Here is a 20,193-nt window from a genome sequence, read left to right as displayed (position 1 = left end):
TTTCAAAATTTTAAAAAACATTTAAAATAGAGACTAAATTGCTAAAAATGGGTGAAAACTTTCAAAATAGAAATCTTACCTTAACAAAAACAAAATAGTATTGTTTTAAGACAATATGAAGGAACACAATATAGATTTTTATGTAACAAAAAATATGCAAGAATCATTCAAAAATAAATTATGATTAATTAATATGCATTATAAATTTCAATAATAGTATAAATAATTAAAACTTTGAAAACATTAATATTATCAAAGATTAACAACTTTATTTTACACTGCAGTTTTTTTGTTCTTTATCAGAACTTAAAACTTTATTTCGAATTGCATACATATATACATAATTTTTAAAACATTTTTTGAGAGAAACATTTCACTGCTTTGGCATTTTTGGTTGAATAATTAGACTGTAAGAAATTAGAAGACATTAAAAGATTACTGTTAGAAGCAAATGGGCTATAGGATGAATAAGAAGAGTGTACAGGATGAAATCCTGTCCTATTATTTTTAGGTTTTATAGCATGTGGAGTCCTTAATTTAATAGGTTTAAGTAAGCACTTCTGAATTTTTGGTGAAGGTAAATTAGATAAAACTTGGTTTTGATATGCACATAACTCAGAATATTTATCTTTGCAAATGTTGTCTGAGGATAAAATAGAGTTTTCTTCTTGTATTTTAATATTTTCACCATCAACCTATGTGAAAAGAAATTTAATGACATTCGTTAAAAAAATTAACAAAATTGTTAAAGAGATTCAAGTAACAAACACAAAATTTCATGAATAGCAATCTTATAAGTATGCATGGTTAGATATAAATTTTGAAAAGTACTTTTTAGGTGAAGGGCTACTTGCACAGCATATTGACTAACGAAGGGCCACACGCATATTAGTCATGTTGGCAGCAAATATGATAATTTTTATCTAAACATCAGTTTTCTAAGCACTAAATTTTTGTAGGAAATTAAATACTTTTAATTCTTAGAATTCATTCAAAAATGAAGAAACACACTTTTTCAGAAAATTTATAAGGTTTAAACAAAAGCCAAAAATTCAAACAGTTATAGTACAAAATAAGGTTCAATATTAATTTGGTATTATACTTCTTCAGATATTATTTATATTTCTTGAATTGGAGGTTTTATGAATTTTAAATGAGGAACTTTTCTTTTTTTGAAAAAAATCACCTAAGTTGTGCAAAATTTAAAACAAAATAAATTACAAGCAGTGAGTAGTTAAAATTTTGTGCTTTCCTACACTTTTCGAATCTTTCAGGTTGCCATATCATTGTATTATAATTCGGGATTCTAAATACCTCTTACAAATGCATGACTATGACTGCTGAAAATATGATGAAAAAATAACTGCAGAAATAAATAGTATCAAAAAGTGATTAGAAACTCACATGTTGTAATAACATCGTAGTTATGGTAACGGAATCGTTAAAATCATGTGGGAAAGCATCGCAATAGTTGAAAAGGAAAAAAAAACTTACATTTAAGATTAAATCAGCACAACAATAAGTAATTATTTAAATGTATGATTTAAAATTCGCACGCCGTAATAAAAATAGGAATTTTCAAAACCATGCAGGAATGCATCGCAAAATCTCATGAAAAAATTATTGAAAAATAACTTGGATTTAAGGTAAAATCTGCAAAAACACAGCAATTCAAAAAGTGGTTTTTTAAATATGCAATTTGAAAGTTGCTTGTCGTAATAATATCGTAGTAAAAATACAGGATTTTCAAATTCACTAGGAAAAGCCTACCAATAATTGCCTTTAAAAAAAAGAAGAAGAATTTAGATTTACAATGAAATCGGCACAAGTAAAGCTCGTAAAAAAGTGATAAATTAAATGAGCTATTTATAACTTACAAGTCAAATATTTTAAAAAACACAAGAATTTTAAAGACTGCATAAAGACTGCAGAATTTTAAAGACTGCAGACTGTTGGTAATAAAAATGGCAAAAAGGGGAAGAAAAAAAAAAGAGATCAAAACGTCACTTGGATTTCTGATGAAATCGGCAAAAAAGAAGCAAGTCGAAAAGTGATCACTCAAATTCGAAATTCGTGCATAGTAATATCATGTTTAAAACATTGGATTTTTGTTTAAAACCATGCGGAATTTTGTAGCAATAATCGCTGAAAAGCGATCGATAAACATCATGGATTTACAATAGAATCTGTGAAAATTGAGAGCATTAAAAAGTTATAACTCAAATGAGCGATAAAAATTTTTTTCTTAATTAAAAAAAAAACAAAAACGTCCAGAAGCTTCAGCGGGCCGAGTAACAACAGTTGGCGGATTGTGCACCCCTAAATTAGTATACATTAATGGATAATAAATTTTAACAAAAATACAAGAACATTTTAAATTATTTTTAAGTGTCATCATGTCATTTTAAGCAAATATTAAGGTAAAACAAACATAGTTTTACTTTTATGTACCTTTTTTGATTCATTTTTAGAGGAGTTCAAAGATGAATAAAATGATATGATAAGAAAATTTTTTAATTTTTAATCTATATAAAATATAAAAAAAATTATCAGTTTATAAATAAGAAATTATAATATCATTTCCCTAATATGAAAATAATATCGCCTAAAAAAATAAAATTATAACAAAAATATCATGTCTCCCCTCACTTTGACTTTTTCTTTAAATAAAGCTACATTTAATATTCCAAATTTCAAAGGCTCAAATAAAAATATTCATTAATCCTTACTAGCTAAAAACTATTTGCGCTGAATAACAATCGATCTCTATCTAAATGCTGAATAACAAAAAAAAAAAAAAATAATAATAATTCTTATAATGAAAGTACTGTTAATCAAAGTGTATATATTTTATTTATAATGAACAAGTTTGTTATTAATATAATTAATTCTTATAAGACAAGCACAAACTCTATTCTATTGACAAAAAATTTGGTATTTTTTTTAACACAACTCAATATTGGCCTGCCCAGTTATTTTGAATAGCTCATATTATCTTTGACATTATATTTTCAATGAAAATTTTAAACTTTACACAATAATACAAGCCCTATTTTTTTAAATCTAACAAAGTGATTATGAAATGGAATGGATTAAGACCTAAAAAACAGTTTTAAAGTAAAATTAACAGAATCAATAGTTACCCAATAATTGTCATTAGCTTTTAATTCATCATTGCTAACTTCACTTTTTTTGAAGAAGCCTTTTGACGCACCATCAGATGCTGAACATGAATTAATTTTACTGGTAATGCAATCAGTTTGAGTTTCAGCCACAACTAAAGTAGGGCATGACTTTGGCAAAGAAAACTAAAAATATAATAATGAACCTTGAATTCTGCTTAATTTAGTTAATTACTACATTTTACAGAATATACAATTTTGTTTTAGTATTCACTAATCATTTACAATCCTCATCATTTATACTTAACTCTACAAAACTTAAACCCTTGGGCAAATTTGTACTGAAATTTATTTACTATGCACTAGTTTGTCATTTTAAATACTTGACACGGAAAGAGGATAAAAAGGGAGATTCAATCAAGTCCCTAAAATTGATGATTTATTCATAACAGGAGATGCTTAAATAAGTCTCTGGGGTGATTATCCTAAAGAATGTAAGTAATTTGATCAAATCTCTAAACTGTTTTTATGAAAAGATGAAATAAATTGTTTAGAGGTTACTTTTAATGTAATTAATTGGCTAATATTAATAATTGATGGTTAAGACTAGTGGTAACCAATTAAGTTGGTTAAAGTATGGGCGAACGTATACCGGGTAATGGCACTTAATCTTAAAAAGAATTATCAGTGTTGGGTAAATCGTGCAATGGTCCTTACTTTACTTGATTAACCTGATTCTTAAAAGATAAAGAAAAGTTATTAATTATCAATAGCCGCATTCTATAGATTAATATTTTCATGAACTATATTTGTAAAGAAAACTTCTCAGTTTCTAAAAATTAAAGAGGGGTTAAGAAAATATTTCAATTAGAGAGTCGATTGAGGTAGAAAGCAAACTTTTCCTCATGTGACTTTTCTTTTACTTAATTCATGCAAGTATTTTGAGCAAAATGTGATCTCATGGGAAATGATATACTCTAAGTAGTATGCCATCTATCTATTACAGAAGAATAAAAGTTCATTTCCACCTATAGTTTGGATTAAGAAAAGGCATAGAAAATTTATTTCATTTCTTTAGTTAGAAGATGCATAAAAAATGGCGAAATTAATCGTACACTTTCACTATGAAGAAGAGTGCCTCATCTTATATAAAATAGATTTTACAAGGATTGAAAAATGTAAAAGTGGTTTTGGACTCTTTCAATGATGATTGGCCCAATTTTATGTTCAGAAGTTATGGAAGGGGGATATAGGCATTTATGTAATAAAGATTGGGGAAAAAAATGTTCCATGAAATTGTATGAATTTATATTGAAGTATACCCTATACTCATTGATCATAATTATATATCATCAGATTTGCACAAATAAAAACTTTAATAAAGTCATTTTTAAAAGGTTCAAATTGTGGTAGGTTCTCAAATGGTCACCACCTTTAAGTCAAAAATTAATATGAAAAAAACTAAGTAACTTGCATACCAACAATTGCTCTTAAAATTAATTTAGACATCTTTAAAAAAACAACAATTAACATTTAAAAAATAAAATAAAAAATCGTAATTATAACCATAAAATTTCACAATGCAGAGACATCAATTTAAGTGTTAAAAGAATAAATATATAGTTATCATTAAACTAAAGAAATTATTAAGTTATTGTAAATTGATCTAAAAACTGAATTCTCAGCTTTTAGAAGCAATATTTTGTTTGGCAGCAGTTCTCCTCCAAAAGAGATTGGGCATCTATAGTTTAAGTGAATATTTAATAAGTATAATTATTTAGAAGTAGAAATCGGCACAGTAATTTTTTTGAAACACTGACATCATATTTTGAAATATTACATAGTTATTAACTACAAAAGTATTTATTGACACAAGAATTAAATCAGTACATTCATCTAACAAGCATAATATTTAGTGATGCTTGTTTCATTCTACCTTTAGTGAAGTTGTGTTATTCTAAATGACCTAATCAACAAAATGAATTAGTACATATAAAATTTTTTTTTTGTCTAACCTTTGCTACATTTAATATTTTTCACTTATTTTGATCTAAATTAATACAAAATAATGAAAATTATCTAAGTGTTATAGTTAGTGATGCCATTTTAGGATGCTTTACCTAATCTTAGTATTAAACTAAAATATTATTATACACTGCATTTATTTATAGAAAAGGGTATAACTAAACAGCAAATACAGTTACACAATTTAATTCTATAGTTTTCAATTAAAGAAGTAATTTACAAATTAATTTTAAAAATTAACATAACGTGGCACACTGGGTAGCCAAAAATAAACAACCATAATTTAACTTGCATATTAATTGAAAAAAGTTCACAATCACTGCCTTAGAACAAATTTTTATTGATTGTTTAACTTTTGTCCTTCTCCATAACAAAATTATGTATTTTTTACTTAATTTGATCACAGTATTTAACAAAAGACATTTCCTTAAAAAACATTAAACAAGATAATTTAAAAACAAGGACTGAGAATTATATACAATTTTTTCCCCCTTGAAGCAATAATTCATTGTTAAAGTATGAGTTTATAACTAAATCAGAGATTAAGAACTGTATCCCTCCAATTTCAACAACTTAGATTTACACATTTTTTTCTTTTTTTCTAATATTTAATATAATTCAAGAAACTTAATCTCTTTCTAAGACTGTGACTACACCAAAGACAATATTTTTAACTTACATTTTGTTCCAACTCATTATAACTCTTTTGAAGTTTATTTAGATTTTCTTCCATTTCAGCTTTGTTATTTTCAGCAGATTCCAAGCTGTCTTTTAATGTTGAAACCTTACATTCCATTAGCTAAATTAAAGTGAAAAGAAGTAATAAATTATTTTTAATGAAAAAATTCTTTTACTATGGAAATTTATCTACAAAAGTTAATTTAAAAATCATTCACACATCTAAAAATTTTTAACCAAGTTTTAGTTAGCAAAATTTAGTTTAATGATTATATTTAACTCAACATTTTATTTAAGATAAATATTTTTTTTTATTCTAAATAAATAGATTATAATATTTAACTTTTATACTAACTAATAGATTATATTATTTTCAATACTCACAGATAAATAACTTTTCATATTTCAACTTCTATACTAATTTTATATTTTAACTTCTATGCTAATTCAGTTTCATAATACAGCAAACATTGATTTAAACAAATTAAAAACTCCCAAGAATTACACTAATATTAAAATTTTTTAAAAATAAAATTTTAAGATTTGTTTTTATATCGAATGATAATAATTATATATTGCTTGCTTACTACCCTTATAAATCAATTACCTACATATGATTATTCAATTACTACAATGATGTATGTATAGTACAATGTGCTATTTTCAGACTACATATGATGTATACTCATCGGAAATATTCTGTTTTAAGACGAAGGAGAGATTGCAAACTTTACAATGACAAAATAAACATTTTTATCGTGGAAGGTTCTCAAATATAAATTCAAATTTGAATAATATCATATTGAATAAATACTGCTTATATATATACATATATATTTTTACTATTAATGGAAAAGTTATGTTATATCAGTAAATTTTTAAAACATTCTATCACTACAATAATAATGCATTTAACTATGCCTTTGTTTACCAAGAAATAAATAATAGTGGATCACGAAAATGAAATATCTCTGAAAATGAAAATTCTAATACAGTTTGTTTAGAAACTAAGCAGTAACAAACTATACCCTTAAACAATATTGTTTAAAGTGGTTACCTTAAAATAAATATTACATTAACTAATATTATATTAAATTATATTACTTAATTTCAAATGATAACACAATATAAATCTACTAACTTCAACTATTTGCTGTAGTTCTTCATTTTTTAATTTAAACTCATTATTCAGTTCAAGCAATTCTTTGGATTCATTAACAACTTTTTCTTTTTCAGATTTTAATTCTTTATTCTCCAGAGTTAGTTCTTTAATGAGTCTTTCATTTTGCCTCTTAGCTGTAGTAAGTTTCTCAATTTGTTGATTCTTTCTAGCAACAGACTTTTCTTGTGTCTTTAAATTATTTTCAGTTATTCTTAAAAACAATAATCATTTTTATTAATACAATCATTAAAAATCTAGCATTGATTTAAACCTCAATGACAGTTAAAAAGAAAAATTCTAAAGTAAATTTTTAACAACTATACACTTGAACACAGATGACAAAGAAAGAAAATATTTAACTGAAACAAAAACTTAATTTTAATTCAAAACTACAGTTAAACTCAATAAAATATCAGATCAAAACTATTAATACAATAATCAAAATGTTCACTGAAAAAACAACCTAATTTTTATTCAAAACTATTGTTAAACTCACTCAATCATCAAAATAAAATTACTAAATCAATATTTAAAATTTTCACTGAAAAAAAAAGCTTAATTTCAATTTAAAGCTATTGATAGACTCACTCGAATATCAGATCAAAATTATTAAAACAATAATCAAAACTTAAGATAAAGCTACCTTAGTTGATCCTGTAAAGTAGACGCTTTTGATTGAATAGCTCTTATTTCCTCTTTGTAAGACCGCATTAAAGAAGATATTCCACAAGAACTGTCACACGTTTTCTTTAATTCTTTTTCCTGAAGAATGTTTGCTTTACACAAATTTTTATTCTCAAGTTTTAATTCCTATAAAATTAATAATAACATTTTAGTATACAAAACTGAAATTGGAAATTGGAGCACTAAATTTAAAACCAGTAACAATATATATAGCATTAAAAAACATCAACAATAATTTACTTTAAGCGCAATGTCGAAATAACATCCATTTAATAATCAGAAAAGAATTCTTATTAAGATTCAAGTATAATTAAAATACTTAAAAAAAAATTATTTAACTTTACTCAGATGATAGTTATAATACAGGCCAATTAAAAAAAAAAAAACTTCTTTTACAGACATACTGACACACATAAGAAACTTGAGTGGCCTATTAATAGAATGCAACAATTATGCAGTATTAAAAAAATAGGCTAGGCATTTGTTTAAACACTTTAATGTTCAGACCCTATATGAAATTTTAAATTTGAATCTGCACAACACTATTCAATAACTAAAAATATTTGTGACAGAAACTAATAACTTGATATATGAATTTTTTTTTGCACTAACAAGGAAATAGCATTAATTGTCTCTAAATTAATTTTTAAACTAAATTAAAAATTCTAGATGTAAGGCAAATTTTTTAATACTGATTTTGGGGAGATAAAACTAAATTTGTTATACATTTTAAGTTACTCAAATAATTTCCAATTTTTTTTTTTTTTTTTTTACACTGGGTAAGAATCTTGCCATTACTGATTGGAATTAAGTTGTAAAATAAATGTAAAAAAATATAAATAATAACGTAAGAATACTGTAATAAATGTAAATTATTGTTTATGATGTGTAAGGCAACAGTTCTATCTTCTCAAGAACTATCGCCGGACTATCAAAAAAGATGTAGACAAAAGATCCCTATGTAAACGAAGTTATATAGTTTGACTTACATCAATAGATCGATGAAATTTTACAACATTGACTATTAAAGGGTCATATTTGGCCATAGGTTAGGCATCTCAACTGTAGGTCAAGTCTATGGCTAACTAAAGGCAAAATATTATGAGAAATTACTCAGGGCGTGTAGCCAAATTTTTCAATAAAAAATAAGTACAGTAGGGAATCGATTGTCCGGAACGATCGGGACCACTGACTTTTCCGGTTTTCTGAATCGCTATAAAAAGTCGTTTTTTTATTGTTAAACCCAACTAAAAAAAAAAATATTTGGAAATAATCTTAAAAAGAAGAAATAACGATGAAGTAATACACTAATGGTTATTTCCAAAATGATGATAAGGTAAACATCTTTCAAAAAAGAAAGAAAAATCCTAAAATCTTATGAAGAAAAAAACATTTCTTTTAAAAAAATAGCGGCAAAATGTATCGAATTTCGTTCCAGTTTTTTGGTTTTCTGATTTCCAGATAACGGGTTCTGTACTGTACCTTTTAAGCACCTAAAAAACATTTTCAAGCACTTAAAAAAAATATCATAATTAGAAAATGCGCACCAATCAAATTTTTTTCTTCCTATTGTTGAAAGTTTTTCATATATACATTAACAAAATGCAGAATAATTTTCGAAGACACAACATGATTAAGATAAAATAACTAGTTTCTGACTAAGAACTCTTTTCTTGATTATATTAGTAACCCCAACAACAATTTTAAATAAATTCAATATTGAGTGCCTCATTCTACGTAATAAATAAATAATTACTTTAACTATTTAAAAATATTAATTCAAAATTTAATTAATTTAACTATTATTTAAGAAGATTATCAAATATATTTTTTAAATTTATATGAAAGTTATTTATAAAAGCATATTCAATAAAACATTAACAAGATTAATATTATTGATCATACCAAATCTGTAAAAATTTGTAAAGAATTAAGCAAACTAAAAAACTTTAGTAAATTTATATTACAAATGTAAATTATTGAATGGCCCTTAATAAATTTCTTAGCAAAATTTGTCACTTAGTTCAGTATTTCTTTAAAAAAAATGATTAAAAAAATTTAAATAATTTTGAAATGTAAATACAATGAGTATTAAAGATAAACACTTCTGTCAGAAGTAAATCTGAGATGATTGAATTTTTTGTTTCAATATTTACTAAATCAAATCACTGAGAGATGAATTAAAGTTTTTTGGAATGACAAATCCGAATAGCATAAGAATTTTTGCTGCATTGAAATTTCTTCACTTCGTACTTTTTTAAAATCTTGCCTTTAAATATTATTAAGCTTTTTCACAGAATAAATAAAAAACACTAAAAATTTTAGAAGTTTTTTTCCCCCCAATACCCACCTGTGTTAACATTTTCCGTCAATTCAGACATTTACAGGGCAGATTTGTTGGCCTCTCGTTCAGGGGCACCATATTAGGTGGGCCAACGTTGCTCTCACAGTAAGGACAGATAGTACAGAGAAGGAAAGAACATCCATGCCTTGCCCGGGATTCAAACCCATAACCTTTCTGATGCAAGGGCAGTTCCCTAACCCCTACATATGCCAGTCGGCAAAATTTTAAAAGTAATAATACAATAAAAAGTAAAAAAATAAAAATAATATGTACAGCAAAAGTTTAATTTTTCTAGGCAATTAGTGGATGGTCCTTCAGATAAAAAATTTTACATTTATAAATCTCAATTTTTATCTTTTTTAAATTAAATGAATAAAAGGAATATGGAAATTTTTAGGTGATTAAGCTTTGTGATTCTAAACAGTTCTCAAGAAAATACGTAATTAGTGAATGATTCTTAAGTCAAGTTCAATGATTATGATACTGATCTATAAATATAATAACACAAGGCCATTTGTCAGTGACGAAGACTATGGCGTTTCCCCAACGATTAAATCAACAAGAGACATAAAATTTTCCTTTGTTATTAAAGAAAAAATGAGGCAATGATTAGTTGGTTCCCGTTATCATCAAAAAGTCGAGAGATTTTTCAGTTCAATTTCAAAGGATGGAGAACGAAGCCTGGAATTGAGAATATCTTGCAAAATGCAGCTGAGTTACACATGAGAGTACAAGAATCCTTCTCACTGAATCCAGCTCAGTATATACACATGTGAACCTGCAAGTATTTCATCAAATATGTAAAATCATTGACTCATTGACGCTTTCATGTGCTACAAACCGACGGTTCGCCGAAATAGCTTGTAGGGGAATGAATTATGAAAAAATTAAAAAAAACAATGTGATAACCTCGCTTTTTGCATAATTAGAGGTAAAAATCGACAAGGTAAAGAAAAAATATCTCATATTGGAAAAGGGAAAATTAAGCACTTTTTAAAAACACCCAACGAAAAAAGATATTTTAAAGGCTTTTAAAAAATGAAAATAAGCACCTTTAGGCATTTTTTAAAAATGCTACGCACCAAGAAAGAAAATTTGATCACTAGAATTAAATTTATTGTGAGATTAAAATGACATTCAAAAAATGTCTCTGCACTGGAGAATTAAATACATAATCTGGAGTGAGTGAAAAATGACATTAACAATTAATGTATTGATTTAGTAAATATAATGCCATAAATAACTTTACTTTGATCTGTTTTCCTAATTCTGCAACTTTGTTTTCTAAAGATTTGATGTTAATTTTTTGTGTCTGAAAAATCTCTTCAGCAGTTGCATTCTGCATACGAAAACCCTCTGTAGTTTTTTTCCTCTGAGGTGGAGGCTTGCAATACTGGTAGTAAGAGGCATGTTTGTTACCTATTGACATTATATACCATCTAAAATAAAAAAATTTAAAAATTCATACATCAAAGATATAAATTGTGATAAAGCCATGAAAAAACATACTACATAGTACAAATGTAATGCACAAAAGATAAGAAACAGGTGGTATTAGTTTTACAAATAAGGTCATAAAGATTTTTCAATATTTTATTGGCTAAATTACAGAGACAAATTTAGCTTTGAAAATACTGTACAGAAATCTATCCTGAAGCTGGTAATAAAAAGATCAGGTAACTAGTCTTGAATTTAAACTTATTTTTAAATGTTTAAAATTAAAACTAACCAATGAATTTTTTTTAAATTCAAATAGAAAAAGAAGGCATACATCAAATCAGAAATATATAAAATCAGATACAAAATATTTGAAATTAATTAAATATTAAAAAAAATATTATTAACTGATAAATATATCACTTAGAATAAGCACCAGATTTCTTTAGGAACTGAAAAAAATCTTTTTATTATAAATACAAAGTCCAAGTTTAAAAAGAAGAAATTTAGAGTTAAATTTGAATTTTTCAATCATTTAACTTTTGATCTATACAACTCGGAAAAGTCAATGTGCGCCTTAATATTTTAATAAAAAATTATTTATGAGCTTTTTAATGAGAATACAATACCTCATTTTACATATCTGAATGCAAGTTAGTTAATTACTTTAGACATTTTTTTATTAGTGATGAAACATCACGAAAGTAAACAAAAATGTATGGTCAACAGTAAAGACAAATACATTAGATTTGGTGAAGATATTTCCTTCCCATGGTGTGATTTGTCACATCAACTACAAGCTCCAAAAGGATTTTAAACTTGAAAATATAAAAAAAAGTTTGCCTGGGAGTAGCTATAAGTTATACCCTTCTAGTCTGTCCCCTTCTGTGATGTTTATTTTTTAGTTTCTTGCGAGCCACTGCCTGGAAGTCGCAAAACTTATAAATTACTTTGGCACAGATCATGTAACAGAAACAATCATGAGGGGATATTATCATGACTTTATAATTCAACCCTTTAAAAAAATTCAATGAAAAAAAAAAATTGGCGTTCCGAAGTTGAATTGACTTTGTTTGAAAAGATGCATTGAAACAATACATTGATTGTTAAATTTGCTTTGCTTACAAAAATTCTTTAATTACATAATTTCCATTATAAAATTCATGAATTATATTTCTAAAGAAAGAACGGGAAATAGAGTATTAACATTAGTTCAAAATGAAATAACTGAGTAAAGAGCTTAATTATTTTTAAAGGGAAAATGAGATATTTCAAACAAACTAGAGTTATATCCAAATAGAGATTAAGGTTCCTATGGAACTATTATGATTATTCCTTGATTCGGAAGTGAACAATAGATAAAATAATAATATTTGAATGCAAAAGCGTAAAAGATTGAACTTCTTTTTTCAAGACTTAAAGGAAGCTGAATAACAGTACACTGAATACTTCAAAAAAAATTAAATATTTTGCTAAAAATTATTTTAAAACCAACCCATTTACCACAAAAGAATTAACCAAGCTATTAAAGTCAATTTCAAATATAAATGTTGCACAAGAAGATACATTTTATTCATAAAAATAATAGTAGCTTATTACTCTGATGGGTAATAAAAGCACGAGAATTAACTCCGGTATGAACGCATGCAGATACAAAAAGTTCTTCATTAAATTATTTGCTAAAGTAACATTATCAATGGTTAACATATTTTGTCCTGATATTAAAATCCTGGTAAAGTACTTATTTAATTTTACAAAATAATAATCGAAAACGAGAAGACAAACGATCGCGCTCCTTTAATTTGTTTACATTTGTTACAGTTAGTTCTTAAAAAATTGTAAACAAATGAAAAATAATTACATTTCAAAAAATAATTCATCTATAAATTCCATTCAGACATTATTCTATAACAAATAAATAATGAATTGATTTCTGAAAACAAATAAATTAATATCAATCAAAAATAAAATATTTCACATTCAAAGAACGTTTTTGTTAAAATTCTATGCATGTTTTAAACGTATTTATATAAGATTAATTGATATTAATTATCTCATGAACTTTAAATATAGGAATAATGTGTAAATAATGTTTCGAACAGCAATAAAAAAAATATATAAATTTGTGACGTTTTGTTTGTCCTACTTTCGTTTGGCGTTTTAGCTTTCTGCTTTGCTTACGAAGTGAAAGACGAGAAGATCCGGGTGTCTGGTTTTGGGATGCTAAAATAGCCTCTGGAGATTTAATCGGGATTTTTAAATTAAATTTTTAATATGACGATTAAAGTGTATATCTCTGGAATTTGTGGTAGTCACGAGGTTTGTTAATCCAAATGTTTTAATTATAAATTAGGCAATGAATAAACACGATATTGTGTTGATTACCAATCTTGAACAGTATATTCATTTCAACAGAATAATTAACATTTAATTGGATAAACAAAGCATTTGTGATCTAACTAATCCCTAATAATAACACTATTTATTGCTGTCTGAAATCTCTTTTAGTTTTAATTTGAAGTCCGCTTTGACAGAACATAAATATGCATGTTATGTTTACAAAATTTTATTAGAATATATTTTCCGGCTATTAAATTCTTATTTTATTCGTTACAACTCCTAAATATGAATTATGTTAGATTTTACAATATTTATATCTCAAATTTTAAGCAAATTTACTTATTTTAAAATATACTTCTATAATTGTATGCTTGAAAACTATGATTTGTATAATAACTTATGCTTTTCAGTATTATTTTACCCTTTTCTGCTTCTTTTAATGTAGCACAAACTTGATACTGCTTATTATGTGTTTGTTCTATGATAAGGTATCTATAATAAAATTTTATTCAACATAAGTTTCAAACTCTACCTACTTATATGTAATGAAATGGACTTTGTATGTAGCTTATGTTTAAATTTTATGATGTACAGAAATAAATTATCTTTTTAGTTTTACTGGTAGTATACCTGTGATTGTTTACACTTTGATTCAGAAAAATAATTTAGGTACAAAGAAATCCTAAAAATTTTTATGATATAAATGTAGAGGTGCACAGCAGGGCCAGATTAAGCATACATGGGGGCCCTAGGCCATTCAAATTTTTGGGGCCCTTCGAATAAGTTGTTTTTTTAGTATATTTTTTATTTATGCAATTATAAAAGTATTAATATATTTTTTCATTTAAGAAAGCATATTTAAAATAAATAATAATAAATTAAATTTTACTTTATTTTGTTAAATTAGAACTAAAAAAAAATAATCATAACATTTTGAAAAATTTGTAATATGTATTTGAAATTGATTTTTTTTTAAAATCATTGTTCCTCTTAATTCTTTTAAATTCATATTCAGAAAATCCATTTTAAGGGGACCCCTAATCATTGGGGGCCCCAGGCCATGGCCAAGTTTATAAGACATGTTAACTTGATCCTATCTTATTTAAATTTGTGGCATTAACCATCGAAAAGAAGCGATTAAAGAACTACACTCATAGAGATTGAGTGTGTCAAAGACTTAAATGACTGATTTCAATTTTCCGATTTTTCAAATGAATTTAAATAATATTTAAAAATTTTGTTCAGATTCAGCCGCGGTCTGCAAATCGAGAGTTGGTTGTGCACTTCTTAATATAAAAGATCTACTAACGAATTAAAACTTATTTTTTAAATATTTTTGTATCTTCACATTTTTGTTCTTATGGAAAAACTAGCACTAATTGCCAACCACTTTTTTCTTCATTAAAGGTGGAAGAATATTCAGGTTTAGGTAGTATGTATAGTCAGTATTTTAAATTTGCTTTATAAAAATTTTAAAAATGTTATAAAAAAACATTTTAGTTTTTTTTACATTGATTGACCTCGTCTTTTTATATTATTTATTAGGTGCGAAAACATCAGCAAAGAGTATTGTTTATACTGCAGGGCCTACCTATTGACTTACAGATAGTTGATATTACAGAACCAGGGCGTGATGATGATTTAGTTTTTATGCAAGAAGAAGCAAAAAAACATGATAAAAAGACTCAACTGCCACCTCAAATCTTTAATGACAGTAAATATTGTGGGGTATGAGTGGATTTATTAGTATTCATTTCTTTATTATAATTTATATTTAATCAGTGAATAGCAATATAATTTTAGTAAGCATAAAGCAGTATTAATAATAATGTAATTTTTCTTAATGGCTATTATTTCTTTTCTTTATCTAGGCATATTTATTTTTTAATCATATTACAATTCAATAACCTAGTCTTTCCAGTTTAATTAAATGAATAAAACTTAAAAGGCAACATGATTGAATTTTCTTTCCTCAGGAATTGTTCAATAGCTTTTGTTTTTACTTAGAATTTTGTCACTGAAAGTTATTTTGAAAGGATGTGAAAGTACCAGTTAAAATTAAGATGTATTTTTCTAATTTTCCTACCAACTAAACATTGGTGTTTGTTTTATAATTTACTTTATCTTATTTTTTAAAATTATATTTTAAATTCTTAATTGTTTCATCAAAATTATTTTCTTTGTGATTAAATTATTTTTCTCTTGTGCAATCGAAGCACACTTCTTTGTATTGAGATACAAATTTTAATTTTAAAGTTTTAACAAGGAAAGACCTTTAAGACTTGAAATTAATGGTGTTCTGCTGGTCCTGGATGACAGAATTAAGTACTTAAAATCAGGGTTCGTAATTTTTTTTATTTGTTTTAAATCAGATTTTTTTTTATTTTATTCAAATACATTGTAAAAACTTTGATTTATGATTAAAAAAACTTTATAAATGTTTAATCAAAAATAAATTAATATGAAAACCCCATAAGCAGAGTATTTTCAAATGTTCTGCAACAGGACTTATTAATTTATACAAATGTTCTGCAAGCATTTCACAGAGAAAAAAAAGTCAACTTCACGGTAAAATACTATATTTTCATTTATTAAAATACAGGATCATACACAGATACACAACATTATTTTTTAAACCAAGGCAAACATTCTTGATTTGTTACTTTTTCAATCACTTTTGAAGTACAAAATTTTGTTAATGACGATGATGAATTAACGAACGAATTAATGACGAACCTTTAATAAAATGCCTATGATATGAAGGTCTGAAAACTAAAATAAGGGCTGCCTTAAAAATCTTTCGAAGGAAAACGTTGTCACTTATTTAATATACAAATTGTTCTGCTGGACTTCGTTTGTTCTGCGACGTACGTCACAGTTTTATGCACTTTCTGCTACTGGGATGAAAACTATATTATAAAATATTTTAGAAACTCAAAGTACCTAAAACAGTTTTTCGTTATAATACTCAGCTTTACATGCATAACAACCATTTTGAAACAAATGTATGATAAAAATGTATGACTAGATAAAATACAGAATTTAAAGAATACTTTAATTATTAACACAAAGTTTCAATTAGCAAACCATAATCTTAATTTAAAATTGCGATTTCTTTTTTTTTCCCTCTTGATTTTTAAAATGACAAAATAAATATGACAGATTGTGTTTATAAATGTAGTTATTCATCAAAAAATAAATATTTAATCTAAATATTTTTATATTAAAACATTCATTTTTAATCTTATATGAAAATAGATAGGTTAAGCTAAAAAAAAGTTTTTAAAAATCTATGTACTCATAGGAATATTTTTTCACAAAATTACTTTATAGAAAATCTGATAATGCCAAAGATACAGTAAAGATATTATGAGAAAAAAACACTTATTGATAAAAGAGACAGCATAATTCTAATTCTGATTTATTTAATTTAATAACATAAACATTTTTATTCTTCGATTTGAAATTAATGTGCAATAATTTAATAATAATTTATTAAAAGTATAATATAATTTAATTTAATAATAAATAATAAAAGTATAATTAATTTAAAACACTTTTTTACCTTTACCAAGCTGATTTAAATCAACAAATCCTGCTTAAAATCCCAAGATAAAGTAATTAAAAATTCTAAATTTTTTTCAAACATTGCTATTATTTTTTTTAATAATTTTTTTTTAAATATTTTAAAAATATTTTATTTCAATAATTGTTCTTCTTTTCTTTTCATTAATCTTATTATATTTTTTTCCATGCTTTCTCTATATTTTTAACTTATTTTATGAGTTCTATATAAAAGAATCAGTTAATAAAATATTAAAAGAATACAAAATATTTAATTCTAAATTGGCAAAACATTCTTTGAAAGAAACGCGCTTAAAAGCAGCAGAATTTTCAAAAGAAAGAATAAATATAGCAATAAAGAAAACGAAGGAAATAAAAATATGACCACCGAAGCCGACGTCTTCAGGGGGTACCGCCCTTGGAAGCCTGGCCTGGACTTATACAAAACCTTCGGGGTACTGAGAGAGTTACTTTTGGCATTTAATTTTGCCTTTCTCTCAATAGAAAAGGTTTTGTTTTACGGCTTCTGAGGACGGTACCCCCTGAAGTCATCAGCTTCGGTGATCATATTTTCATTTTTATTTCCTTCATTTTCTTTATTGCTATATCAGTTAATAAAACTTATTATTATTTTTCTTAATTTTCTTCATTATTCTCTCTTTTCTTTTTATCCTTTTTGTCTTTATTACAATATATATATATATATATATATAAACTTTTTTTATCCCTTTCTAGGACTACGCAGATTTTGAACTTGCCAATGATGATGATGAAATCATGAGGTTTTTAAAACTTGAAACAAGCGTACCTAAATCTGAAGAAATTAAAGAAACTGTCTCCCAAAATGGTCATACAAATAATCTGGTAATTTCCCATTTAAAAGTATTTTAAGTTTTTAATTTTAAAAAAAGGGAAATATTCTTTAGTTTCCAGTTTTTATGTATATATATATATATTTGTACTGTGTACTCTTCCCCTTTGAGTTTCTTATTATTTTTTTATGAACTTTAGTAGCTTTAAGATTCTGTTTAAAATCTACATTTTTATATATTTTAGTTCATAAATGATGAATAATTACTAATTTCTAAATCATTTTGTGCTACATTTAAAGATATACACAGTATTCTTTTTAAGGAGAAAGTTATGCATTTATTTTAAGACATGATTACAGTAGAGTTGCAAATAAATAAATAATTAATTAAAAATAATAATGATGATGTAGAGAAAGTATTAAAAAATGTATAGCTTAATAGCTGAACTGTTATAAGTTCAATGTAACTAAATAGTCAAACATGAGTAAGGTAGTCAAAAAATAAATGTTCACGTCCTATGCAATTAATCCTAACTTTTTGTTATAAGTTTGTCAGAAACGTAGAGATTAACCATGAAACCAAAATATTTATCAGGGGGAAAAATTTTTTTTTTTTAAAATAGCTTGATTCAGAGAGGAAATGGCATCTCAAATTCAAGGTTAGTATAAATTCTAAAAAAAAAAAAAAAAAAAAGATATCTCTTAATAAATTTTTACATTTTAAAATTTATGTTAATAATAAAGTTAGTTTTTTCTCATGCTTGATGCGCTTAATATAATTAATTATCTATGTAATGCTAAGCTGGTAATTTCCTGCTCTCAGATGATCATTGCAATCTAAAATTTAATGTAAAAAGAAAAAACTTAATCTTTTTTTCTTTGAATGTAATTAATTATATTCTTCCTTCTTATTTTTATTTTTCTCTCTTTTTTTTAAATTTTTTTTTATCTATTTAGATTTTAATTTTATTTTTTATAATTGTGTTATGCTGTTACCTGATTATAGGAGAATTCTGAGGTAAATGAAGAACCTAGTCTAAATAGTGTCCAAGAAAACAATATATCTAATGATAAAGATGTATCATTAAATGATTTAGAAAGTAATGTTACAGGAGAAAATATTGAGACATCTGTTGATGATGATAACAAAAAAGATATACAAGAAGTTAATGTGTCTGAGAAAAAGAATGTTGAAGGATCTGAAGAAGAAAGTGAAGAAGAAACTGTTTGAAAAATTGAATTTAAAAAAAAAATCATTTAAAAACATTTCAGTTGAAGCTTTCAGAATTATCTCAATATATTTTTCTCTAGGAATAAATATTTATGAAAATTTTGAACTGTTTAACTGAAAAGAATGTGGGAGAGAAGAATTTGTTTAAAAACTTTCCTTTAACAAGAATAATCCATTATAAAATATTTCAGTTTAATCTTTTAGAATTATTTTAATATATTTTTATTCTACATTCTATATATTAAATTAATCTTAACTAATTTAAACTTATTGTTCTTCACAAAAATCATGTATCATATAAGTATCAGTAAAAGATTATTTATAAAAGCTTTTCATTATAATATTTTAAGTAAAGTTTTAAAATTATACTTAATTTAAGTATTCTAAATTAATTATTTTGTGTGCTTTAAAATTTATTTGTTTACTATGAAATATATTATTAAATAAATGTAAATGATCATTTTTTTACTGTAGCAGTTTAGTGTACCCCAAATGTTATTTTTGGAACAAAATTATGAGGTTGATTTTTTTTTTAAAGAAGACTAAATTTAAGTTTAATTTTTTGTGCATGAAATATTTTATTTAAATATTGATTTGCTTTATGTTATAGTTGGTATATATTAATGGATTGACATAACAGATTGTGTGCTTATCATAAGCCTCATTAATTCACACAGTTCACAAAAATCAAGGTCATTTATTTATTTGTTCCTTTTTTTTCCAGAATATTCTGATTTGGTTTAATGTAAATACTTTTATGTTGTAGGAATGTTGGTTTAGTTAACCTATAACTTT

The 20,193-nt window shown here is 25.2% G+C and overlaps 2 protein-coding genes across 8 annotated transcripts; one reads left to right on the top strand and one right to left on the bottom strand.

Moving 5' to 3' along the window:
- Window positions 1-218: 218 nt before the first annotated feature.
- Window positions 219-13,714, bottom strand: LOC107438996 (uncharacterized). 7 transcript variants are annotated; one of them, XM_021144330.4, is made up of 7 exons: window positions 13,314-13,464; window positions 11,265-11,454; window positions 7,631-7,797; window positions 6,967-7,198; window positions 5,827-5,946; window positions 3,144-3,308; window positions 222-695 (listed from the first exon to the last, which is right to left on the bottom strand). In XM_021144330.4, exons 1-7 carry the CDS (start codon window positions 13,343-13,345, stop codon window positions 348-350), a joined length of 1,254 nt encoding a protein of 417 aa, XP_020999989.3. In that variant the 5' UTR covers window positions 13,346-13,464; the 3' UTR covers window positions 222-347. The 7 variants fall into 7 exon arrangements, with proteins under 7 accessions (XP_042913917.2, XP_020999989.3, XP_020999991.3 ...); XM_021144332.4 differs by lacking the exon at window positions 13,314-13,464 and adding an exon at window positions 13,599-13,714 and having other exon boundaries at window positions 223-695; XM_021144333.4 differs by lacking the exon at window positions 13,314-13,464 and adding an exon at window positions 12,956-13,074 and having other exon boundaries at window positions 223-695.
- On the top strand, window positions 13,631-19,463 carry LOC107438997 (SH3 domain-binding glutamic acid-rich-like protein 2). The gene is made up of 4 exons (XM_043058044.3): window positions 13,631-13,771; window positions 15,338-15,520; window positions 18,092-18,220; window positions 19,174-19,463. The coding sequence occupies exons 1-4, from the start codon at window positions 13,727-13,729 to the stop codon at window positions 19,396-19,398; spliced, it is 582 nt and encodes a 193-aa protein (XP_042913978.1). The 5' UTR covers window positions 13,631-13,726; the 3' UTR covers window positions 19,399-19,463.
- Window positions 19,464-20,193: the final 730 nt, after the last annotated feature.

This window comes from Parasteatoda tepidariorum, chromosome 3, assembly GCF_982258835.1.
Source record: "Parasteatoda tepidariorum strain Cologne lab strain chromosome 3, Ptep-v5.0, whole genome shotgun sequence".
NCBI lineage: Eukaryota > Metazoa > Arthropoda > Arachnida > Araneae > Theridiidae > Parasteatoda > Parasteatoda tepidariorum.
The sequence above is the reverse complement of the archived record's forward strand: the minus strand, read 5'-3'. Positions and strand labels throughout refer to the sequence as shown.